Source organism: Xenopus tropicalis, chromosome 5, assembly GCF_000004195.4.
Source record: "Xenopus tropicalis strain Nigerian chromosome 5, UCB_Xtro_10.0, whole genome shotgun sequence".
Lineage (NCBI taxonomy): Eukaryota > Metazoa > Chordata > Amphibia > Anura > Pipidae > Xenopus > Xenopus tropicalis.
In genome coordinates, this window is record NC_030681.2 from 21,606,996 (window position 1) to 21,633,913 (window position 26,918).

Below are 26,918 nucleotides of genomic sequence, written 5' to 3' on the forward strand. Positions count from 1 at the left end.
GCCTGTCTGTATTGCTTAATTGCTATATCAAGTGGTTACATAATGTATGTGTATAATTGGGCTAATAATGTGGTCTGATTGGCAGAAAGTGGAAGTAAAGATGCCCCTGAGGAAGTTCCAGTTTATGTAATGGTGTATAACATCGTTGTACCATTAAGGGAAGCCACAGCATGCTTTACACTGTTTACATAGCAAATAAAATTGTGTTCTTGAACCAACAAATGTATTTGTAGCTGTAATATTGGTGTGTAGGCGCCATCTCGGTGCATTGTGCTTGGGTCTGAGCTTTCAGAAGGAGCCAGCGCTACACATTAGAACTGCTTTCAGCTAACCTATTGTTTCTCCTACTCCCATGTAACTGGGGGTGTCGGCTTATACTCGAGTCAATACGTTTTTCCAGTTTTCTTAGGTAAAATTAGGTACCTCGGCTTATATTCGGATCGGCTTATACTCGAGTATATACGGTAATTCTTCCAAACTACAGTGTAAATGTTCTCTCTATTGCTTTAATCTCATTTTAAACTTTCAGTCTATTAAAAATCGGAATGTTACTACTTCTATAATCTTCAGTTCATAAAGCAATCATTTTAAACTCGTACTGATTTGACGAACGTATACAACAGATTAAAGCGAATGAAATGTTCTATAAAAGTATATAAAGTAGATTTCTATTTAACTTCTTTGGCCAAGAGACAAAAATAGCATTTGGGCTGATTCCGTTGCTGAATGCTGAAGCCCTGTGTCTCCCAGTAAGTGTGCTTTACAAGCTGCTCCAGGATCACACAAAGTAGTTACATCAGGTGCTGGGAAAGTTGCCATACAGCTAATAATAGCCTTTGTTCGTTTATTTAAGGGGCCGCACGAGGCACCTGCTTATCTGAACATTTCTGAACCAGATCATTGTGACCCACAGTGCCAAGAAGAGTAAACACCTTTATGAAGTGAACTGATATCACATACAAAATGGATGTGGTCCAATTTTCGTTGAGGATAAATTAACCTATAAATTTTTCTTTCGATATGCATGTTTTTATAAGTATTAAGTACTGTTTCAGTAGCAGCTTTCAATTGATCTTTATATTTTTCTTTCTATAGTTTTTGAATTATTCTTCTGCCTATTTCCAGATTTCAAATGGGGGTCAACCACTTAACTATTGCTCTCTGAGGCTACAATTTTATTTATACTTATTATTACTTGTTTTTCTCTTTTGACCCTTTCCTATTCACTGCCTTGTTGCTAGAGTAAATGTGTCCCTAGGAACCTGATAGCTGCTGAAGTTCCCAACTGAAGATCAAGACTAGTGATGAGCGAATCTGTCCCGTTTCTCCGGAAAATTTGAAAAATAACAGTAAAATTCACAAAATGGTGAAAAATCCACGAAACACGTTTGACTTGAGACTTATTTTATGCAACCATGTATATTTTGCCATGGGCGCGACTGCGCCTATTTTGACGTGACCACGACTTTTGTTGCATGACCACAACTTTTGGCGAGCGTCAAATTTATTTGCGGTGTATTTTCACAGAAGTTTTGTGAAACAATTTGCCAATGGGAAAATGCGGAGATTCGCTGCAAATCCATACCTGGCAAAAAAATTTGCTCATCACTAATCAAGACCAGTTGTAAATTATCTCAGAACATCCCAGAATATGTTATACTGAAAGTTAATAGTTAATAAATTAAAGGTGAACTGCCCCTCGTAAATATATTGGTATATATTACCCTTGGCAATACTGAACAAGACGAAAATAATTTTTCATGGAAACCTCATTGTAGTGTTGTCAGCTTGACATGTTGCTAACACATTTTACTCAAATATCAATACAAATATACTCAATATCTAAGGGATATGTAAGTAATACAATATCAAAATATATCAACACATTTATTGGAGCTCTTTTACTTTTCTATTTGCTCTTTAACCTCTATGGGCTGATTTATCAATTTTCGTGTTTGTTTTTCTAAACTGAATAAACTCGCATATCGAATGCTCCCTTATTTATTAAACCTGTTTGAATATAAAAATTCAAATACCTCAAATTTTGGAGTTTACAAACTCAAACAAAACTTGCAAAACTCAAAAATCTCAAACTGAAAATTCGCCAATGGCAAAATGCGGAATTTCATTGCGAATCCATTTTTACCGCAAATCCATTCACTCCTTACTATAAATTGGTATTACTGAGGAAAGTAAAAAATACACTTCCCATTGACTTCTGTGGTAACAATTTTGAGTTATTTTGATCTCTTCACGGCCAAGACCATACGTATTTGATATTCCTGATTAAAATATAACTGGGCCATAATAAATTGGATTTAATAAGCATCTGTGGAGAAAAGCAGATAGTAAACTCATGAGAGCACAGAGCCAGGGTATATAAAGAAAGAATCTGAATAACAATCAACTACAGACCACCCATCTCCACCAAAAAGCTGAAATTTCAACTGTAACTTTCAAATAACTCGTTAGTGAAATATGAGTGTTTACAATAAGGACTCTTTAAACCTCTCTATTCTGAGTTTAGCCCTTTTGACCTCACCCCGCCCAATGGAGCCTGAATAAAGAGTCATCTAAGGTAAAGAAGAAACAAAGAAAATGCTTATGGGGGGCTTATGAACAGAGGCAGGAAATATCCCTTTCCCTAAATGATTTACACTCTGTAAGAAACTGGTGCTGAGTGAACAAGTTTTGTTTTCCATGCCCGGTGCTTGTCCCTTGGCAGTAGGGATGAGTTTTGCTGGCACTTAGTCTAGACAAGCTATTTTTAGTGGATGATTACTGCATTATCAAGTGTAAAGCTTATCATGGGGGGGGGGGGGAGAGAAAGACAGAGGGAGAAGATGTGAACGTTTAAATAATTGAAATTGTGCTGTGAGACTTGAAATTTGATTGTATTCAACAGAACAACGTTTCAATTCTGCCATACTGTCTAATTGGAAAGGGATAGGGCATTTCCAGCTGTACAGTTCATCATTTAAAAAGAAACAACTGAATCGTCTGTTTAGATGGGGATTCAAATTAATGGTTTGGGAGCCCTTTACTTGAACTAAACATTGAGTTTGTTTGCTTTTTAGCATAAACATTATTCACTGTGGTTAATACAGTGGGCTGGGAGCTCTAATTCATAGAAGTGCCTGTGAATCAAGCCATGATACGACCTACACAAAAATATATTCTTTATTGCAGTGAATGGTAGAAGGTCTGAAACTTCACTGTGTGCATTTGGCAGGAACAAAAGATCTTCCCATGACTTCAGCAGTGACTGAATGGTTAGTGGTCTTAGGCTAAAAAATATCTCTCGTTTATCATTGAAAAAGGCCCTATTGAGACACAAGGGGGCATATTTATCAATATTCATCTTTTTACAGTCATTTGGGTTTTTTACAGTAACTGAGAATTTGAGTTTTCAAAAGTTAAGCCCAAAAATTGGGTATCTAAAAGCAGTGGGAGTTGTATTAGCAAAATTCAAGTTATTTTTCAGTTCGAGTGTTGGAGTTTTTGCAGAATGAAATTTAGTTGTATTTGAGTTGATTTTTTTTTTGGAAGATCAAGTATTCAAGTTCGGCAAGTTTTTGACTTTTTTCAAATTAGTGAGTTTGATTTTTGATAAATCTTCCTCTGGGGGCAGATTTATCAAGATTCAAGTTTTTCTTATTGCAATTTGAAGTTTTGTCAAAATGTAAACATAAAAATGTCTTGGCACTCTGCAATCACAAATCGTATTTCATTCAAGCACATATGGTCAGTTAACATTGTAAACATAGCGCAATGTTGCAGGGAACAGTTCAGTATGCGTTTAAAGGAAAAGGAAAGTCAGTTTGGCATTTTACTGCCAATAGATTCACCATATTAGTTACACCTAGAACACTATTTATTCTGCAGAAAGCTTTTCCTAAGGGAAGGGGAATAAGTTCTTATGCATTCTTATCCAAACCTGAAGGAGACAAGAAATCCTGTGTTTCTTTTGATAGAGGTGCAGTGTTTCTGTGAGTGCTTATGGCTGTATTTACATTAGTTTTTACCTTTCTTTCCCCTTTATGCTATAGGGAAGGTTAATGTTTTTGTCTTTATGATTTGAAAAATTAATAAACTTGATCTTGAATTTAATCCCATGACACTTGAAGCTCAAACAACCTATTTCTAAGAAACCCAACACTTACATTTCTCTCTTCCAGTTCGCAAATGCACAGCAGTGGCTAGGGTAGGTTAGATCAGCTTCAATCAGTTCTTCAAACTTTTCCAGGGCTGGAAGCTTCTTTAAATTATATGCAGACTTTGCTTTGAGTCTTTTTATTTTCTCCAGTCCAAAGCTCGGCAAAGAGCTGATCCTTGTATTAGAAATATCCCTGAACCAATTCAAAGAAAATATTGTTAATACATTGGAAGAGTGGTAAATGTAATTTATAGATGATTATGCTAGGCAAATATTTTACGTAAAGAGGAAATATCTAGTGATGAGCGAATCTGTCCCATTTTGCTTTGCCACAAGATTGGCAAAACAGCAAGAAAATTCATTAAACGGCGGAAAATTCGCGAAACACATTTGTCGTGCAATTTTTTTGTCACCTGCATCTATTTTTTTTTGTCACCCGTGTTTTTTTTGACACGACCTCGCCCAATTTTGACACGGCCGCACCCAATTTGACATGCGACAAAAAAAAATTAAATGTGACAAATTTTTCTGCTGCAAATTTTTCCACGAAACAATTCGCCAATGGCGAAATGCGGAATTTCGCTGTGAATCCATGCCATCGCTAAAAATATCCTTTGCAATAGAACTGCATGGTGCATTAAAGTGAAAGCACATGACTTCAGTACTTGCAAGGGTAAGAATGGAACCATGTGCTCCATCCCTGAAGCTGGGTGGAATTTCTGTTTGGGGGTGGCTACTAGTCATGATTATTTCGTGAAATCTGTCCCGTTTTGCTTCACTGAAAAATTTGTGAATCTTTGAAAAGATTTACGAAATGCAGAAAAACCTCAAAACTGCAAAAATGTTGCGTGTCAATAAAAAGTCACACGCGGAGAATTTTGTTGCCCGTTTCACCAATTAATCCACCAATGGCAAAACGTGGAAATTCACCGCAAATCCATGCCTGCTGAAGTATTTCGCCCATCACTAGTGGCTACCAGTAGATGGTGTTTTATGTGAGAGTTTATGATTGTACACTTGACTGGTCTCTTTTTGGAGATGCTAAGCCTTATTCGCCACCTATTTCTTTTTCAGCTTTGTTTTACTTTTATGTACTGTAATATGAAGGAAACATGTAAAAAAGGACATTTTCTTGGAATCTGTGAAATGTATTAGAAGTTGGCAGGGGTTATTTACTTCAAATGAAAGAGCAAGAGCATTATGGGGCACAAATGCACATTCCTTAGTGCTCATTAAAAAACACTTTTATCCATGGCCTGACTGCACCCTGCACCTAAGGAAAAGGCCAACAATCCATTACTGAAGCTGGGTGGAATTACTCTTTGGTGAGGCTAACAGTAGATGGCTTTCCACATGAAAGCTAATAATTGTATACTTGCTAGTTAGTATGTTTGTGGAGATGCTAAGCATTATTCATCACATATTTGTTTTTCAGTTTTGTTGTGATGTTTTGTGATGTAATGAATAAACCCAGAAATTGTATCTTTCTTGGAAATGGTAAAAAGTAATACGATTTAGTAGGGGTTATTTACTTTGACCTAGAATAAAAGTGTAAGAGCATCGTGGGACACAAAGTGCTCTTAGTGTTTTTTAAAAAGTGCTTGTGTCCATGGTCTGGCTGCATCTAACCTTTGTTGAAAAAAGTTGGAAAACTGGAAAACTGGGCAGCAAACTGGAAAATGAGGTTCAATGTTGATAAGTGCAAAGTTATGCATTTTGGTAGAAATAATATAAACGCGAACTATCTACTGAATGGTAGTGTGTTGGGGGGATCCTTAATGGAGAAGGATCTAGGGGTTTTTGTAGATAACAAGTTGTCTAATTCTGTGGCTACTAAAGCAAATAAAGTGCTGTCTATATATATAAAAAAGGGCATTGACTCAAGGGATGAGAACATATTTTTGCCGCTTTATAGGTCCCTGGTAAGGCCTCACCTTGAGTATGCAGTGCAGTTTTGGGCTCCAGTCCTTAAGAAGGATATTAATGAGCTGGAGAGAGTGCAGAGACTGCAACTAAACTGGTAAAGGGGATGGAAGATTTAAACTATGAGGTTAGACTGTCAGGGTTGGGGTTGTTTTCTCTGGAAAAGAGGCGCTTGCGAGGGGACATGATTACTCAAAAAAACAATCAACGCACCAGAGGCCCCCCCTTTAGATTGGAGGAACGGAGCTTCCATTTGAAGCAGCGTAGGTGGTTTTTCACGGTGAGGGCAGTGAGGTTGGGGAATGCCCTTCCTAGTGATGGGGTAATGGCAGATTCTGCCTATAAGAGGGGCCTGGATGAGTTCTTGAACCTAGTGGATAGATAGGTCAGTATGGGTCTGTATGTGAGTGGATAGATAGGTCAGTATGGGTCTGTATGTGAGTGTATAGATAGGTCAGTATGGGTCTGTATGTGAGTGTATAGATAGGTCAGTGTGGGTCTGTATGTGAGTGGATAGGTCAGTATGGGTCTGTATGTGAGTGTATAGATAGGTCAGTGTGGGTCTGTATGTGAGTGTATAGATAGGTCAGTGTGGGTCTGTATGTGAGTGGATAGATAGGTCAGTGTGGGTCTGTATGTGAGTGGATAGATAGGACAGTGTGGGTCTGTATGTGAGTGGATAGATAGGTCAGTGTGGGTCTGTATGTGAGTGGATAGATAGGTCAGTATGGGTCTGTATGTGAGTGTATAGATAGGTCAGTGTGGGTCTGTATGTAAGTGTATAGATAGGTCAGTATGGGTCTGTATGTGAGTGGATAGATAGGTCAGTGTGGGTCTGTATGTGAGTGTATAGATAGGTCAGTGTGGGTCTGTATGTAAGTGTATAGATAGGTCAGTATGGGTCTGTATGTGAGTGGATAGATAGGTCAGTATGGGTCTGTATGTGAGTGTATAGATAGGTCAGTATGGGTCTGTATGTGAGTATATAGATAGGTCAGTGTGGGTCTGTATGTGAGTGGATAGATAGGTCAGTATGGGTCTGTATGTGAGTGGATAGATAGGTCAGTGTGGGTCTGTATGTGAGTGGATAGATAGGTCAGTATAGGTTGTGGGTGCTGGGTTTACTTGGATGGGTTGAACTTGATGGACTCTGGTCTTTTTTCAACCCTATGTAACTATGTAACTATGTAAGATTTGGCATTGGGTACAGACGGCATTAGGTGCGGGGCAGCCTTGTTCTTACCACCTGTCATAATTCTCATTTACTTTGAACTTGGACAAAACTGCAACTGTTTTTTTGTCCTTGGGTCCTGCCATGATTTTTGACATATTTATTGTGAGGGTACGTCATGCCTGTATAGAAGTATGTGAAGGCATTTGCAATTGTGTCTTTCAAGCTGCAGACCAAAATGTTGCCTTATACTACGGTGGAACGGAAGCACACAATATTACAATTCCCTAGAAAGGGTTAATATAAAGTTAATATGCAACTGCATATTGCAATATGCAACACACAAACACCTCTTTTATCTTATATAATATATAATATATTGGTGGAAATATTAAGCTCAAGTTAAAATGACATTAATGTGCACATAAGGATTTGTTTCTGTTCCTTCTGTAAGAACTGAATTAAATATTTAAATTGTGAAAACTTACAAAACAGTTGGCCCAGTGGATCCATGAAAAACAAGGTCAGGTAGTCTTGCCAGCCTCTCATTGCCACTGAGAATTCTGATAAATGGAAAGGATGGACTTTATTGTATTATTAAAGGTTAATAAATAATAGATGAGCTAAACAGAACCAAAAACCCTTAGGTTAAAGAGCAACAACGTACTTACATTTTCTTGTAGAATTGTACTTAGCACAAGGGATTGTCTCTGTGCTCAGAATATTGAAGAAATCCTAGCGAGTTGTCCCTGTTAGGGATTATTGGTTTGTACAGCTGACTGCTCCCCAATTTCCTCAACACGTACCCCCTGGTCAGTTAGGTAATTTCCTTGCTAAGTTTTAATGGAATTTTAGAACAACAGAAGGGCTATATGAGATAGTAATGTAGCATGTGGTTAGCCAGCCTGAGATAATGGCAGCTACAGAAAATGTTAATAGATCATTTACAAAACCAGACACACTTCTAATCAATCGAGTTTTGGGGCTGCCGCTGATTCCAGCTTGATTTCCACATGATCTAGTAACCTTGGCCTCAACAAGATGAGCCATGAACATATGAAATAAACATAATCATAAATGTTAAGGTTTCCAAGGGCCCAATGCAACATGAAAAATAGTATAAATATATATTAAACAAATGTAACTAACACACAAATAAATAAGCTCTACTAAATACAAAGTACATATAAGATAATTAGTAGGTTCTTTAAAGGACATGTAAACCCCTTTTCAAAAATGTAATAATTTAAATCTTTAAATACCTGCCATTATGGTTGTTCAGAGAATAATAGCAAGGTTGCAGCATCCCCTTAATCACTTGGGATTCCTTCTCCTTCTCTAACCCACCCGGACCCCTACCGTAGGAATTGATTTTGGCTCAGTTCTTCCCAACTAACAGCCAATAAACAGCCAATAAAGAGATGGTATTGCTGGTTTCCATTGAAACTCTGCTCTAGCTGTGCACTCTGCTGGAGAAACGTTTTTTTTTTTCTTCTAACCTCCTGTCCTGTGCTCAGTTGACCCGTTACAGGGCACACTCCAAGCAGGACTTTTATCAAAGTAAGTTCTGCCTGTGTAAGCCTGCATTATTCATTGCATGAACTTTACAATGCACATATGCTGTTTGCAGACGGTGCTGGTTTACGAAGGGGATATATGCAGTACAAATGACACAGTGTGGGTGGAGGAGATGTGCCAAACTTATATACATGGTAGAAAAATGTAAGGGTTTACATGTCCTTTAATCACAGGATGATCTTTTTAAATGACCTGCGTTATATGATTAACTTTCTCATTGTATATAAGTTTACTTGGATAAATATAAACTTTCCCCGTAAAAACATAGAGTTCGCAATATTACATTATTCCATAACTATCCATCTTATGTCCTGTGTCTTAAAGACTTAGGGGTACATTTATTTACGCCCAAGAATTGCTGATTTTGCTCCTCGCATTATTTTTTTTTTGCTTTCTCCCATTTATCATTTCTCAAGCATGATGATGGAAAATCTACACAATCTGTAGAATTCTCAAGTCAAAGGAGTGACAGAGATATTTCAGTTCAAACCTCAAAGCCCCTGAAATGTTTCAGGGAGAACAAACTGTTCAGAAGACATAAGAAAATGTGGTAAATATACATTAATCTCAATCTGTGGCAGAATTGCTTTTTTATCTTTGGGATTTAGCCAAGGAGAAATCTTGACCAATGACAAATCGGCCCATTAGAGTAGTCTTGAAAACCCTGCATTGTTATAGACCTTTTAAGTATCTTTTTCCTTTGCCCAGTAATTCTTCAACATTAGCGATTAAAAGCACCTCATTTCATGTGGCTTCATTCATCAGCCTGACAAATGGCCTTCTCACTAGCTACATTATATTGCAAAAGTATGTGGACACGTGTCTAACATCACTTTCCAAAATGAAAGGTATTAATAAGGGGTCGGTACTCTCTTTGCTGCTAAAACAGAGTTTAGCATTTACTCTTTGGTAGCTTTCCACTAGGAGCTGGAACATTGTTGGTGGGATTTGGTTCCATTCATACGTAAGAGGTTGAGTATTGTTGCTGGGGGCCCATCTCACAGTTGGCATTCCAGTTTGTCAGATTGGGTCTGGGTTCTTAATTTGGGAACATTGTTGGTTGGATTTGCTTCCATTCATACGTAAGAGGTTGAGTATTGATGCTGGGGGCTCATCTCACAGTTGGCATTCCAGTTTGTCAGATTGGGTCTAGGTCAGGGTCCTTCATTTGGGAACAGGGTTATTATCCCACTGCAACAAGAAAGGACCTTTCCCAAACTCTTTCTACGAGTAGGAAGCATTGAATTGGCAAGTGATAGCATGCTTTAGTGGCAAGGTGTCTGCAATAATGGGTATTAAATAGTCAGTTCCAATTTTTAAAAGGGATGCCCACATACTTATGGCCATTTAGTGTGTATTTAACCCTGTTTATTGGCCTCCAGCAGTGGATGCTCTCAAGAATCCTAAAAGATGTCTGCTTCTTATTTGTTTTCTTATTTATTTTTTAAGGATCTCTTTGTACTTTCATTACTGATCCAGTAGCCTTTTACCTTGCTATATTCTCTTCTTTCTCCATTTCATATACTTATTGATGATTTTACCTTGAATCCCCAAGCTTTTGATTACTCTTGCAGACCCTCTGTTGTTATGCTTGACACAAACATCCTTGGCTGAATTCACACACAATACATAATAATGCAATTATTGTTCCAAGTGGCTTTTGATAATATTTATATAAAGGTAGGCATTCTCCACTAAATACCTCTTCTCTCATGTTGTCTTTAGCCATTGCCATTTTCAAGCTAAACATTTCTTAAACAATAACAAATCTGATTTTCCTCTTTTCTAATGCAACACCTTTCCATATCCCTGTGCACAAAAATATAGAGTAGGTGATACCTTTTATTGGCTAGCTCTGTAGATTATAAAACATAAGCTTTTGGGACTACTTAGGCCTCTGCTTCAGGCATGGATGCAGGGACCTAAGTAGTCCCGAAAGCTGGTGTTTTATAATCTACTAACTTAGCCAATAAAAGGTATCATTTAATCTATATTTTTTGCTTTTGATCTATGGCTAACACAGTACAACACTCTTTAAGAACAAAATAAACTCAAATAAGCACAAATTTCCAATTCTACCACACAGCACAGAACTGCTCCCACCTAATTCCCGTTTCTCATCTTTTGCACCAGTTTAAAGTCTCTAATCGCCTAAATCAGTGGTTCCCAAGATATGGGATTGTTAATTTAGGGGGACAAAAGTGGACAAGGAGAATAATCAGGGTCGTCTGGGCCAATGTCCGAAGGGCGCTCCACCAATCCGCCGTTCTCCCACCCCCGGCACACTGCAGGTACGTACGCTTGGGGGACGGACGGGTGGAGGGGGCCCCTGTGGTGGGGTGAAGGCAGCGGGGCCATTGGGGGGATGCAGGGGCCCCTGAGACAGAAGCCCCATTGGGCCCTGCACCCCCCAGTCCGACCCTGATTATTCTCCTTTTCCACTTTTGGCCCCAGTGTAGAGTTTATGTCAGTGCAAAGGGGGGCTTGAACTCAAACATTTTAACATTACTGTGCTAAATTTGCAAAGTACTGTTCCTCTAGGCTTTGTACGGAAGCCCTCTGAGGTTCTTAGAACTTCACTCTTTTTACTTGATGAAAACATTATTATAAAGTCATTATTTTTTATTTTCCCATATGCATAGTAAATGTTTTTCTCTTACTTACAGCTCATTTAAATTTGTGCCATTAAATGCATAGTTCTGTATTTCTTCAATTCCATTCTTGTTGAGCCTTCTGAAAAATAAAAAAAAACAACATAAATATGTTATTACTAGGGAACAACTAAAAGGCTTTAAAATTTAGATGCATGGCAGGAGAAAAAAAATTGATAGACATGAATGAAAATTTTATTGAAATATGATTTGTGCTTTTTTAGGTACGGAAGGATAAAATCTCTCCTGCGATGTTGACCTTCTCTGGGGATAAACCAGACAACTTAGGTTTTTAGTTTAATTCTAGGTAAAATAGAGAACGTTAGATTGGCGGCACCAAATTATGAGAAAGAACAATATTTAAAAATCAAAACTTTCTTTACTGGTTTTCATCTAAGGAGCAATACAGGTATGGGATCCCTTATCTGGAAACCTGCTATCCAGAAAGCTCCAAATTACGGAAAGCCCGTCTCCCATAGACTCCATTTTAATCAAATAATTTAGAATTTTAAAACTGATTTCCTTTTTCTCTGTAATAATATAACAGTAACTGTACTTGATCCCAACTAAGATATAATTACCCCTTATTGGGGGCAGAACAGCCCTATTGGGTTTATTTAATGGTTAAATGATTCCCTTTTCTCTGTAATAAAAAAACAGTACCTGTACTTGATCCCAACTAAGATATAAATAATCCTTATTGGGGGCAGAACAGCCCTATTGGGTTTATTTAATGGTTAAATGATTCCCTTTTCTCTGTAATAATAAAACAGTACCTGTACTTGATCCCAACTAAGATATAAATAATCCTTATTGGGGCAGAACAGCCCTATTGGGTTTATTTAATGGTTAAATGATTCCCTTTTCTCTGTAATAATAAAACAGTACCTGTACTTGATCCCAACTAAGATATAATTACCCCTTATTGGGGCAGAACAGCCCTATTGGGTTTATTTAATGGTTAAATGATTCCCTTTTCTCTGTAATAATAAAACAGTACCTGTACTTGATCCCAACTAAGATAGAATTAATCCTTATTGGATGCAAAACAATCCTATTGGGTTTAATTAATGTTTTATTGATTTTTTTTAGTAGACTTAAGGTATGGAGATCCAAATTACAGAAAGACCCCTTATTCTGAATACCCTTGGTCCCTAGCATTCTGGATAACGGGTCCTATACCTGTAGTTGGTATGCAGAGGGTCCACTACTTGTAATTGGTTGAACAGGACTGTCCTAAAGTATCCAACTGAAGTGCAATTGCTTTTTACCAACCATACTGTTTCCAGATTCCATAGCCTCTTTATAAGCCATGAAATGTTTAGAACATTGAACATTTCCTTTCAGTAGAACATCCTCAGGGTTTTGAGGAAATGAATGTGTTCTCTCTATTCCACTGGTTTAGAAGACCAAAATGATTTTGCAAACATATTTGTAGACACGTTGCTTAAAATAAACATTCTCATCTCAGAATATGACACTGGCAGATCAATTTTTCATTTATTTCTCCAGAAGATCCCATGAGATTTGGAAATGTTTCTTTGCATTCTGGGGACAGAAGACCCATATAAAAAGAGAATGCTTTTTACTATTGCTTAACGTTGCTTTAGGTTTTCTAATGTCAATGTTTAAACTTTAAGCTGCACTAGTAACCACTACATCCTCCAGATCCCTGAGCATAGTTTTCATTGTTCAATTTCACAGGTCAATTCTAGGCATTTTCTCGCCCAGGTTGTTAGCATAATATGATACAAATAATGGCAATGACTTTCCAATAGTTTCCATTCCAACAGATAATTCTGTACATTTACTGATATGCTTTCCTCTGCAATTATAAGACATCTCCACCTTGTAACTTCATCAGCATAAATCCATGTTACTGTGTGTTATTCCACAATACAAAAAGAACCACATATCCAAAAAACCCAAGTTCCCAAGTATTCCCAAGATAACAGAAACCTGTTATAAATAAATAAATACTTTTCCCCTCATCCTCAAGGACTGGAATGTGCACATCTCAATTATGCTTGTGTGAGAAGAACACAATTGTTATGTCCTCTGGGACACAAATGACAGACGTTATGCCTAGGACCAGTATTGCTAATCAGAGGAGGGCCTACACTTGACAAGCATGTGGTAGACTAGCATAGAAAAGGTACCGTATATACTCGAGTATAAGCCGATCCGAACATAAGCCGAGGTACCTAATTTTACCTAAGAAAACTGGAAAAACTTATTGACTCGAGTATAAGCCTAGGGTGGGAAATGCAGCAGCTATTGCTAAGTTTTAATAATCAAAATGAATACCAATAAAATGACATTAATTGAGGCATCAGTGGGGTATATGTTTTTCAATATTTATTTTAAAGAAAAACAGTAAACTAGCTCTGTAAGCGGAGAAGAGGGTCAACAAAAACAATATGAGTACTACCCCACGCTCATTGAACATTGGCAAACTGGCAGCAGACCCAGTCCCAGAAGGATGTAAGGGGGAATAAGTATTGCTAGTGGGAGCCTAGGCCAGGGCACTGGAGGGTCTGGTTGCGGGTGGCCTAATTTGCACACAAAGGAGAGAGGGTGCTAGTCTAGAGGGACCCATGGCATCCGACTCAAGTATAAGCCGAGGGTGACTTTTTTCAGCACATTTTGGGTGCTGAAAAACTAGGCTTATACTAAGTATATACAGTATATAGCACATAATAATTAGTGATGAGCGAATCTGTCCCATAAAATTTGCAAAATGGCAAGAAAATTTGCGAAACTTATTTGTTGCGAGATATTTTTGTTGCCCACGGCTATTTTTTTGTCACTTGCATATATTTTTTGTCACCGCGGCTATTTTTTTGTCACCTGCATATATTTTTTGTTGCCGTGGCTATTTTTTTTGTTGCCCGTGCCCAATTTTGTTGCGACCGCATCCATTTTGAAACAAACAAAAAATCTTTGTGACTAATTTTTCCATGGCAAATTTTCACAGAAGTTTCACGAAACAATTCGCCAATGGCGAAATGCGGAAATTCGCTGCAAATCCATGCCTGGCGAAAAAATTTGCTCATCACTAATAATAATAATCCTAATACATAGGATCTGTTTTGGACCTACTGAAGAGGTGAGAAAAAATGGTGTTTATGCAAATGGTCTAAACTAGCCAGTAAGAATGTAATAAAGTGCTTCCTCTCAAGACCAACTGAGTATTGTCCAAGTCTTTGTCAAAGGTCCGATGGGGAATGTATTAATAAAATCAATGTGGCTGATATTCACAAATTACCCAATTTAATCTGAATCCTGAAATGATTATTGAGAATTTGTTTAACATTTTGCTTCAAGCTGATGCAAGTTAGTATTGACATTCTGTTTTGTATTCAACCCAGTCTTTTTGTAAAATTAGGTATTAGCCTGAATCCAAATGGATTCTGAGTTTGGTGCATCCCTTACACAATAATAAATAATACGTGGATTATAAATGGATAATATAACCATATGCATATGGACTGTTCATGACTGCATCTTAAATATAGGTCTGCTTGCACATTATCATTTCCTTGTTATCACTTCATTTATGCCTTGCTTATCTGATAATCTATACTTTATTCATAGGTAGAAATTTCAATGGAAAGAATCAAGATCGGGGTTAAGTGAATGCAAAATATCCCATGCAGATGCTATTTTTGTCACGTCCAATCCAAATCACTTTTATGAAATTATCAGACATTAATAATGGAGCCTATTCAGCCTTATACATTGTATAATTCTCCCACTGACTGACTGACTTTCCTTGAAGAACACTTACTGAATACGTCCATATCTGCATGACCTGTCAAGCCTCCTCCTCATGTACGGAATGGAAATCATAACTTCTTTTCATTCGTGTGGCCACCACTCTCTGCCTCTCTTACCAAAGTATTATACAATGTATATTATATGTTTAAGATCTGTAAAAACACAAAAAACAAAAAGACCACGAATGGTGCAGTGTAACAAAATATTATACAACAAAGCCCCCTAGAAATGGAACTGCCATATGTAAATAATGGCATCGGCACCATACACAATGGCATTAGGCCCACATATATTTGTAAATAATAGTCAACCTCACTTTATTATAGACCTCATGGTAACCTGCTTCTATTTACAGTGCCGCCCTTCTGTCTGCGAGGGCCTAATTGTGAATTGTAGGTTTGCTCTTCTGCAGATAAAAAAATTACATCTAGGTGCATTATTTTGTATTGCAACAGCTGTTATAGTTGTTCTGATTGATGCTTTTTACTTGCTGAAATCAAGACCATAACATGCTTTATAGTATTCATGGTCATTTAAGACTACCATGGGCGTATGGCTCTTGTAATGCTGCCCGCCCATAAGGAAAGACTTTAAAATACATAATCACAATGATAGTCTTTTTGAAATATCAGTAATAAAAGACAAATACTATAGTATAAAGCTTTATAGTTGATGTATTGGTATAAAAAAGAGCACTTTGTAAGCGTTTTGCCCTTATGTGAACAAAGCGCTTCATGGTGACAATTGGTGGTGGTGGGAGGAATAGATTGAGGCTTGGGCTACGGTTGCTACAGGTTGTTGGGTAAAATTATTCTGTCTGTACGATACAAACAAAACTAAAGCTTTATTGTGGCTGGAAAAACCAACAACCAACCCATTTGAAAATAAATGAGTTGCTTTTGCAATCCACTTGAATGCTCTATTGAATGCAGTGTCCATTTACATACTTCCTTTTCATCTTTGAATAAGACTGACCCACCCCAGCAGCTCTGTAGGGGACATATAGACAATTTCAGGGAATGTGGTTGAAATTCCATGTTTTAAATCCAAATCAAAGTAACATAACATACAGTGCACAGCAAACTATAGATTTATGCCATTGTGTATGAAGTGATTGATGCCCAGCTTTTCTTTTACAGATCTTAAGCAATGTATACATTATATACATAATAAATATATAAGACACAGAGTTGTTCATTGTGTATGTATTGTATGCCATTGTTAACTCCTTATATAGAAGCAATATGAGGAGCTACTTACAGCATTCCCTACCAACAGCATCATGTGTGATAATCAAACCACAAACCAATGATATGTGTGGGATATTTGTAGATCAGAGGTGGTTGGGTAGCCATATAGTATCAGCATCCCAATGCCTACCATAAAAATCCTCCCATGAGGGTCAGGAGAGGCCAACTGTTCAGCAAAGAGTCTCCTCTTTGCTGAACATCTTAAGCAGGATAATACCTTAATCACAGATAAAGTATGCACCAAAGGCTCAGTATTCCAGGATGGGTCTGCTTGACACTCTTCTGAGGTTATGATGCTCTACACAGAAGCAATTAAGTTAAACTCTAGGGAAGAAAAATATCAAGGGAATAGTCAATATTTGCCATATCTACAGGGACTTCCAGGATTAGAACCTTCAAAAGTGTGAATGCTGTTCCACTGGAATTATTATATAAGACTATAATAATTATAAGGGAAAGATAATCATCTTGAAAATTAGAAGTAATCCATCTGGAAAACAGTGGTCCAAGGACATACAGTTGTGATGACGGACAAGAAAGGTGGAGTGCAGTGAACAAAAACAATGGTCAATGTAGCAAAACTGTGAAAGATGTATTCTTCAGCAGAAAAGGAAAAAGTCACATGTGGAACCTAAAATATCTTGTTTGATAAGATTTGAAATGAAACATTAAATGATGAGACTGTTTTTCCTCCCTTTGCTTTTTTTTGTTTATCTCATGATAATATGTAAGAGCAAAAGAAGCAGACTCACAATATGACATTGTCGATACTTAGTCCAGCAAATGAATTTCTTTCAATTTTCTTGATGTTGATATTGTCTTGAATCTCCCTAATCGGAAGGAAAATAAAGAATATATTATTTTAATGGCATATGTACTAGACATTGTACAACATGATATGATACACATCGCTGGTCAATCTGATCAATGTATTTCTTGTTTTAAAATGAATGGTTTATTCAGGTTTCCTGCTGTCCTCATTACATAGAACATTGACCTAATCAGAGCTAAGCACTGTAAAGCTGACCATACACGTAGCAATTCCGATCTTTCCTGTGACTAGCGTTTGCAGGAAAAATCGTTCATTTCCCCAACTGACGTTCAGGGCTGAATCGTCTGATATGGAGGTAGAAACAATAGGAATTCTACATCCACCTGCCGATTCAGCCCTGAATGCGGATTTGGTTCGGACGCCTGCAACGGCGCCCGGTCAAAATATTTTAACCCGGCCGATCGTCAAAACGACTGATATCCGCAGCCTTTGCGATATCGGTCGTCTCATCGATCCAAATCGATCGCACCAAATAATGTACGAAAAAAAGTTTCAAAGCATCATTGTTGCGTGTATGGCCAGCTTAAATGCAGATTTGTCTGGAATTAAAGTTGTGGTAGGTTTGCACATCTGAGCCAAAGGGCCTGATTCACTAAAGTGCGATAAAAGCTTTTTTGCGGTAAAAAAGACGCGATAATTTGCGCGCGATTCACCATAGTATTATCGCGTGCGATAAATCGCCATTTTCGCATGGGTTATTTCTCGTGCTAGTTTTACCGCATGCGTTAATTTCCGTGCTGAAAAGAATACGATCGCATGATTCACTATAACTTTTGCGCGCTAAATATCGCATTTGGCTATGCGAAAATTAACACCTACTACAGGCAGGCGAAAAATTATACAAAAGTACAGTAAATGATTTTTTGCAATAAAATATGGACTTACAGTGTTATTTATTCAAGTATGTGTTTCCCCCAGAGTGACGCAGCCGCCAGTTTGCAGCGAAATGTTCATTTTTAATACAGTAATTTTCTGCAAGTATTGGCGTGTATGGCTAACATGGCGTGCGTTCATTTGCGCAACTATTTATATTTGGCTGCAAGTGATGAAATGTTTCGCCAGGCATGGATTCGCAGCGAATTTTATGACGTGCGTTGAATTTTTTCGCGGCGGATTTTTTCATACGTTTTGCAAAACAATCCGCCAATGGCAAAACGCATGAAAAAATTCGCCACGCAAAAATTCACCGCACATCCAAAAATTAATACAAGCGTCAAAAAATAATAGTCACGGGCAACAATTTTTTTGCCCGCGCAACATTTTTGCCGTTTCGGGGATCTTCTGAAAGATTTGCTAATTTTTCACTAAAGAAACCAGAACACATTTGCTCATCCCTAGTGGCTACTATTTATAAGCAGATACCATTTATATGATACTATTTATATGCTACCATTTATATGTGGCTAATATTTAAATACACCATTTATATGCGGCGACAATTTTTATACACTATTTCTAAGCTACCATTCATATGCGGCGACTATTTGCGTAATTTAGCGCATGTACCGGCAAATACCGCATTGAAATAGTCTTTGCGAGTTAAATAACGCATGCAATATCGCGCGTAAAAAAGCGCAAGTATGCTTATAGTGAATCGTGCGAAAAATCGCCAAAATTAAAACGCGGTAAAAATTTTAGCGCACACTAAAAATAGCGCACGTTTTATCGCCCTTTAGTGAATCAGGCCCAAAATATCTAGATATTACTCACTCCATAGTATGCTATTGGGAAATGACGTTGAATAAAGGTTGATAATATGGATCCCATGCCTGTAGGGTGAAGATAGAATAGTCACAAAGAGAGCTCCTTGTGATAAATGGATTTCATATACAGGTTTGAATCCGACATGCTGATCTTTCAGGTCTGGAACTAGCAAATGTACTAGACATAATGGAGAAGGGTTTGTCAGGTTGGGCATTTTCAATTCTCAGCAAATTCTTGCTGTTGATGGTGGATTTTGTTCCTTGACAAAAGTAAAGATGGCATCACAGGTTCATGTTTTGGTAGCAAAAAACTCTTGGTTTTCTTGGCCCAGCATTGATGTTTTACTGTAAACTGTGCCATAAAACAGATAATTAACAAGGAGAAAAAGATACTTTTTTCCCCAAATGACAAAGTTGGCTACTGTCTGTACTTATCCTCATGTCTAATCAAATTAGCAATTGATGCTATTCAGAAAAGTACTTGTGCCCATACATGCTATTAACATGTGATAACGTCATTGTGCCTCTTCAGCAGGGTCTGATTGCGTACATGGACACAAAGGACCCTGGAATTACCTCCAACCTTGCTGGTTATGACCATGGACAGAACTTATGGCAAATGAAGTGGCTGCTGATGCCATTGTTGTTCTAATTTGCAGCTATAATGTGTTATTCAATTATGTATAATGTGCATTCAGTTCTTTGCATTCTATTTGTAGATTAGCCAATACATTTGTAAATAGGAGACATTTTAAGGGGGTTATGTAATAAAAGGGGCTAGTTTGCCCAAAAGCAATAAGATTTTTGCTTTTAAACAAGTGACCAGTAAATTCTACCTGTTGATTGGAAGCTGGGAAAACGTAGTGTCTTTTATTATATAACCCCCTTATTGATTTAATTGCATTTTGACAAATCACATTTGTTTGCATTTGCTCTTCTCTAGGTATAAGAGAAACAGCAGAAAATAAAAGTGCAAATATACGTATGACTGCTCTATCTACTGAAAGCTGTATCTTATTACTTTTTCAGTTTAGACCAGGGATCCCCAACCTTTCTTACTCGTGAGCCACAGTCAAATGTAAAAAGGCTTGGAGAGCAACACAAGCACCATAAAAGTTCATGGAGGTGCCAAATAAGGGCTGTGATTGGCTATTAGGCAGCCTCTATGCACCCTATCAGCTTACAGGGGCTTTATTTGGTAGGAAATCTTGTTTTTCTTCAACCAAAACTTGCCCCCAAGTCAGGAATTCAAAAATAACTCCCTGGTTTGGGGGCACTGAGAGCAACACCCAAGGGGTTGGTGAGCAACATGTTGCCCCTGAGCCACTGGTTGGGGATCACTGGTTTAGAGCAAAGTATTAGTGTTCCATATACATTCAAAAGAAATCTATTAAACAAGGAAACGACTTCTAGATGCAGGAGGAATATAGTTGGTTAATACATACAGTAAAACCATTTGTAGAGACTGTATCTTGGAAACCACGGGGATAAAATGAATTCCAGTGTTGGATATTAACCTAAAGAATAAAATGATATTGTAAGTTTTGTTACATAATTAGCCCCCTTTATACAAACATACATTCTGCAAAAGAGTCATTTAAATACCAGTGATCTTAATGATCATGAGCCTCATGATGTATTACAATCAGCACTTGCAGTATCCTGAGTGACTCCAGTCATTGCTAATATTATGGGTATGGGGCTAATACTGGTCACTGATATGTACTTGGCTAGAGAACTGGCTAAAGGATAAATTACAGAGAGTGGCGGTAAAAGGAACATTTTCTAATTGGACCAGTGTTGTTATTGGTCTGTCCATTTGCTTTTTAACTTTATTAATGACCTGGAGGTGAGCATTAAAGGTAATATATCTATTTTTGCTAATAAGACTAAATTGTGCCAATAAATGCAAAATGTATACCACCCACTATAGAAAGCAAAGGGACTTCAAGTCCCAGAATCCATCACTTCAAAATGGAAAAGGGCAGAGTGGTTGCATGAGCCCAAGGGGAGTTGGGATATTATTCTTACAAGTCAAAGACAAAATGTTATGGGTATCTGTGGAACCATGTATGTCTGTTAAAAAAGCATTTATATTTATTTTTGGAAGTTCAGAAAGTGTTTATGCACCTATTTTTTTTTTAATAGTCAACTTTTATTGAGTTTTTTATAAACAAAAGAAATGACAGAAGGAAGAAAGAGAGAAGGAGGGAAGAGAGGAGGGGAAGTAGGGAATGGAGAGCGTATTGTGGTGCTTTAGACAGTTGTTGCTGGAGACTCCAACCATGGGTTCCAAATCTTCTCAAACTTTAGTGGGCATCCTCTGGCTAGGTATGTTAACCTGTAGAGTTCCAGTTGTGAGTTAATCAGCTTTATCCATTTATTTAAAGTAGGAGGTAGGGGACCCATCCAGTGTAAGGCCACAGTTTTTTTTGCATAGAATAGAAGAGCTCTCATAAGTGATCTCGAGGCTGTCTTTGGTAGTAGGGAGTCCACGAGGCCCAGCAAGCATGTGATTGGATTTAAAACTTGAGGTAAGGAAAGTTTGTCTGCTAGGAAGCGCATGACTTGTTGCCAAAATCTCTGGATGTCTGGGCAATTCCAAAGCAAGTGCATATAATCCGCATCAGGTTCATTGCAGCGAAGGCATCGGGAGTGTTCCAAGCGACCCATCTGGTGTAGTTTCTTAGGCGTTAAGTATGTTTGGTGTATAATTTTGAATTGAATTAGTTGTGCTTATTAATGGGGAATAGAGATTGTCTATCACCTCTTCCCAGTCATCTGGGTCTAAGTGGAGGCCACTTGTTTCCCATCTGAGTTTGACTCTGGGGTCATATTTGTGAGATGTGATTGCTGCATATGTTTTGGAGAGGGTTTTAAGCTTGTCTAGAGCAGAGATTATGTTTTCTACTGTCGTGTATTGTATGGGGTGGGTATCATGCTGAAATTGTAAAAGGAAGAGATGTCGTATTTGCATGTAACTGAGCACCGACAGGTCCGCCAGGGCAGGAAGTTCCTGGAATTGCTCGCAGGTTTTTAGGGATCCTGAGTGTAGTAAGTGGTGGAGTTGTTTAACCCCTGCTCTTGCCCATGTAGCACCTTTTCTAAAATTTGCAAAATTTTTAAGAAGGGTATTGTGCCACAGAGGTGTGTCGGGTGAGACTGAGTTTTTTATGTTGGAGGTTTTATACAACATGTCCCAGGTTTTTTTGGTGGCATTTAAAAGAGGTATTAGGGGGGAGGTAGACATTTGCTTGGTCTATATAGAGCATGGTGTAAGGATTCAATGGAGCCAAAATACAGTGCTTCTAGTAGAGTAGCTGCCATTGCACGGCATATAATCCGTGGTAAAAAGGTAACGATGACAAATATTTATTTACTTCCATATTCGGCATTTACATTCACATTTATATCGTGTAAATGCCTATAATTGTCGTACATTTCTCTAAGGTGTCTAGATGGAGCTTCATTTAGCTTCTACAGACTTGACAGTAGAGTCAGATGATATAGCTCCAAGGAATGAGCATATGTTGCTGTCTGTGCCCATCTCCTAGTTGGCTGCTGGCAGCGGCACTGAGCATCTGCACCCATCTGCACCCCGGTAGCTCAGTCTCGGCTCACAATGAATCAGTCCATGAGGAAATGTTTACAATTTTAAGCAGATTCCAGTTACTTGCAGGGATCCTACTGTATTTCAAGATTATTAGGATTTTTTTTTAAATGTATGATGTCTGAGGGGCACAGTCATTAAAGTACGTCAGGTCGAATTCGTATTTTTTCTAAAGTTTACAACTTTTGTGTATTTTCTGCAATATTTTTGTTAATTTGCGTTACTTTTTCGTACGTTGCGACAATTTGCTCAACAAAATCGTATTTGTCGCAACAAGTACGAAAGTTTCGGATTCATTCAAGCTTCTAAAATAAGTCGAGATCATGTAGAAGTCAATGGCAGGTGTCCTTTTCGCAACTGGAAGATCTTTCTTTGCTTTGTGGTTTTCGGGTTTCTCAGGTTTTTTGTACACGCATTCGTGCAACAATATGAAAAAGTCACGGTTTTCACATGTTTTTCTGTCTTTTTTTTGTGCTTTTTCAATTTGGGTTGTTTGATAGATGATTGACATTCATGGAAATCATGTCCCCTCGCAAGCACCTTGCCCCTTTTTTATACAAGACACATGTTCTGCTGCAGAACTGGGGTGCACATTTTATCAGCATAGTAAAAATGTATGAACAAAATATTCACTGATTAATTATGTTTAATAAAATTAAAAATATAATTTATATATAAAGACTTGAAGGGTTCTTACAAGTATTTAAGCTTCGGGAGATTTTGAAAAGCCTCTTGATCAATGTATACTAGGCTGTTGGCTTTTTCAATCCTTCTGGAGAAAGAAAATAAACAAAAGTGAAGTTAATTCCTTAGAAGACATCTGCAGTCCTATTAATACTGGGCAATTGTTTGTTTTACTTTTACTGCAGTGTAAATCATAATGGCATATTTTGGGGATGTGAGAATTAAAACTCCAAGGGAATCTTCCCATTCTGTAGCTAGTATTAGCAATATATTCCATTGCAGCAGAAGATGGGACTATGGGGGCCCATCTGTAGAAGAGCAGGATGTTATTGGACCAAGTAATCAAGTGCATCCTTAGAGTCTTTATGGGATTTTAATCTGGGATATCAAACTCACGGTTGTACATTTATATATAAACATCAGTCTTTATAAGCATGAATAGCTGTGTTTCAGAATCAGCATAGATCTGTTATTACAAAGATTCAGAGTTTGTCTGTTGAATTATTGTACAAGGATGGGGCCTCTTATCTACGCTTGGGACCTGGATTTGTTATAGATATAGAGGTAATTTCATAAATGAGATCTTCATACCTTATGGGGCAGATTTATTAAAATGTGATTTTAGAGCTTAATACATAAAAACTCCCCACATTCTATTAATTCCTATGGGGTTTTTAGAAGTGTATTCATCAATGGGGGAAAATTAGAGTTCAGAATTTGATAAATATGCTTCTAAAAATCCCATGTATGCTTATGTATTAAGCTCTAAACTCACATTTTGATAAATATGCCCCATAGTCTACTAAAAATCATTTAAGCATTAATTGAACCCAATAGGATAGTTCTGCCTCCAGTAAGGATTAATTATATTTTAGCTGGCATCAATTACAAGGCACTGTTTTATTGTTACATAAAGGAAATCATTTTTAAAAATGTGAATTATTTAATTAAAATAGACTCTATGGGAGATGGCCTTCCTATAATTCGGAGCTTTCTGGATAACGGATCCCATACCTGTACAGGTTTGTCTGGTTCGAGCCCAGAAGGGTGAAATTGTATGGTTTGTATATCATGCATAGTGATGAGCGAATTTTTTTTGGCAGACATAGATTTGCAGAGAATTTCTGCATTTCTCCATTAGCGAATTGTTTAGCAAAACGTCCGCGCAAATTCGACCCCAAACAATGAATTTGTTGCGCGTAAGAAAAAAGTTGTGGTTGTCTCAAAATAGGCGTTGTACATTAAAAATAGGTGCTGTCAAGACAAAAAAAAAGTGCGGTCGTGCCATAAGAGCGCAAGCGACCAAAAATTTGCGAGATAAGCGCGTTTTACAAGCTTTCCTGTCATTTCGCACATTTTTCAGTGAAACGGGACAGATTCGCTCATCACTAACCATGCACATCACGTTTCCAAATTTGCAGAGAGAATGAAAGAAATTGAACTCATTATCTGAATCACTGAATCATTGTGCACTGATATTGGAATGGTTTATAAAGAGCAGTGATCCCCAACCAGTAGCTCGCTAGCAACATGTCACTCCACAACCCCTGGGATGTTGCTCCCAGTGGCCTCAAAGCAGGTGCTTTTTTAATTCCTGGCTTGGAGGCAGGGTCAGACTGGGGGGTGCAGGGCCCACCGGGGCTCCCGCCCCAGCCGCGTCCCCTAACCCCCCCAGGGGCCCCCCTAACCCCCCCGCAGGGCCCTCGCCTGACATCCTCCCCGAGCGCGTATAAATTGAACGCGTCGGGGAGGAACAGTCAGTAGGGGGAGCGCCGGCAAAGGTCGGACTGGGCCGCTGGGGCCCACTAGGGCCGGGGCCCACCGGGATTTTTCCCGGTGTCCCGGCGGCCCAGTCAGACCCTGCTTGGAGGCAAGTTTTGGTTGCATAAAAACCAGTTGTACTGCCAAACAGAGCTTTCTGTAGGCTGCCAGTCCACATAGGGGCTACCAAATAGCCAATTATAGCTCTTGTTGGCACCCTCAGGAACTTGTTTTATGCTTTTTTTAAATCTGAGTGTGGCTCATGGGTAAAAAACGTTGGGGACACCTGACATAGAGCATGATTTATTAATTGGCGATTTAATTTAATTACTATTTGTTTTAGGAAGATGTGATGGTGCTGGCGAACGAAGGAGATATATGCAATACAAATGGTTGGTTTGGGTGGCGGATATGTGCCCAATTTATATACATGGTAGGAAAATGTAAAGTTTACATGTTCTTTTAAGATGCCTTGGCTGGTAAATTATTTTTTTCCGTGCAATTTTGTCATGATTTTTTAACCTGTAAATGCATGCAAAAATTAGATTTCCCACACTTTCCCCCTTGATGAACCTGATACAATAGTGCCATGCAAGGATGTGGGTATAGGGCAGGACTCACACACCCTGCCTTTAGGGTATGAGGCTCTTTATTGCAGCTTCAACTTTACACTTTTCCTTGGAGTTTCGATGGTAGCCAACCTGCACTTAGTAGTTTTGCCTCCAGGGGATGCCAGGGTTGGGCACTGCAACTGCCGGGCACTGAAACATGTGGGTGCACCTGTGATGGTTTACAGCTGGGCAGTCTCTGGGATCTTCCACATGTGTATAAAGACTAATAAATTGGATTTCCTGGCAACCACTTTTGTAAGCCAGAAAGCGAACAGCTTCTGTAGTAAATGCAGGACAGCGTTTAATTCTTTCTGCCGACCTCAAAGGCAGCTTCTGGAACATGATGTTCTATGTGGGTCATTACAGGAACCTATCTGGCCCTGAATTGTGATAGCACCAATAACAGCTAATACTGCTGGGCCAATAGGGTGCCATTTGGTGAGCATGCCCAGTTTATTCTGCATTTAGCTCTTACAGGGGGGCTTGGGGCCAACTATTGTATTGTGCCACAGAGGGGCCAGGCTTTGTTTTCCCTCACAAAAGGCGTCAATTACCTTTGAAGAACCAGAGAAAGCTGACAGGCTACACAATATTAAACACGGAAAGCAATGGTTATCATTAACACACCATTTGGTGCAGAAATTCAGGAGGGGCATGGGCATGCTGTTAATATGATTTTAATGTGCCTATCCTCTTCACTTTCCATTAAACTGGACTTTTTGTAAATGGCTTGTAAAAGCTTCAGTTCACATTCTTGTAGTATAATATTATTCATATCAACACTGGATGCTAAATGTGGTTATATATTTGTTTGTTGTTTAGTCGACGGCATCAGTTACTTACATCTCGTGCAGCTGGGGGCTGTTGGAAAACACATTGGCTTCTATGGAAGTCAGGACATCATTCTGAGATATTTCTCTGTGGGACAGAGCAGGATACAGCATATTAGCCAAACAGAACATCTCTGTAAAGAATCTGCCTTGTGATCATTACAGCCAGTGACTTATAATAATTTGGGGAGGCCAATTTTCTTAATTTTGTGGTAAAGGGAAAAAAGTGCACACAAACTTCTACAACCTTAGTTTTTGTTCCCCAGCACTAGCTTATTTAAGGGAAAACTTGGAAAGAATAATCACAGTGGTGTTTTTTTGTGGATGAAAACTTGCACACATGCAAAAATCACATTGTTACATTCATTTTCACCAAGG

At 38.3% G+C, this 26,918-nt stretch overlaps 1 protein-coding gene across 1 annotated transcript in view; it reads right to left on the bottom strand.

Moving 5' to 3' along the window:
• Positions 1-26,918, bottom strand: part of LOC108647650 (follicle-stimulating hormone receptor-like) — a 116,193-nt gene that overhangs the window by 5,967 nt on the left and 83,308 nt on the right. Inside the window, exons 3-9 of the mRNA XM_018094136.2 lie at positions 26,554-26,628; positions 23,352-23,426; positions 20,490-20,561; positions 17,262-17,339; positions 11,493-11,561; positions 7,739-7,813; positions 4,164-4,349 (exon numbers count right to left, since the gene is read on the bottom strand). Coding sequence (XP_017949625.2) covers positions 4,164-4,349; positions 7,739-7,813; positions 11,493-11,561; positions 17,262-17,339; positions 20,490-20,561; positions 23,352-23,426; positions 26,554-26,628 — 630 coding nt within the window. The remainder of the gene's footprint in view (positions 1-4,163; positions 4,350-7,738; positions 7,814-11,492; positions 11,562-17,261; positions 17,340-20,489; positions 20,562-23,351; positions 23,427-26,553; positions 26,629-26,918) is intronic.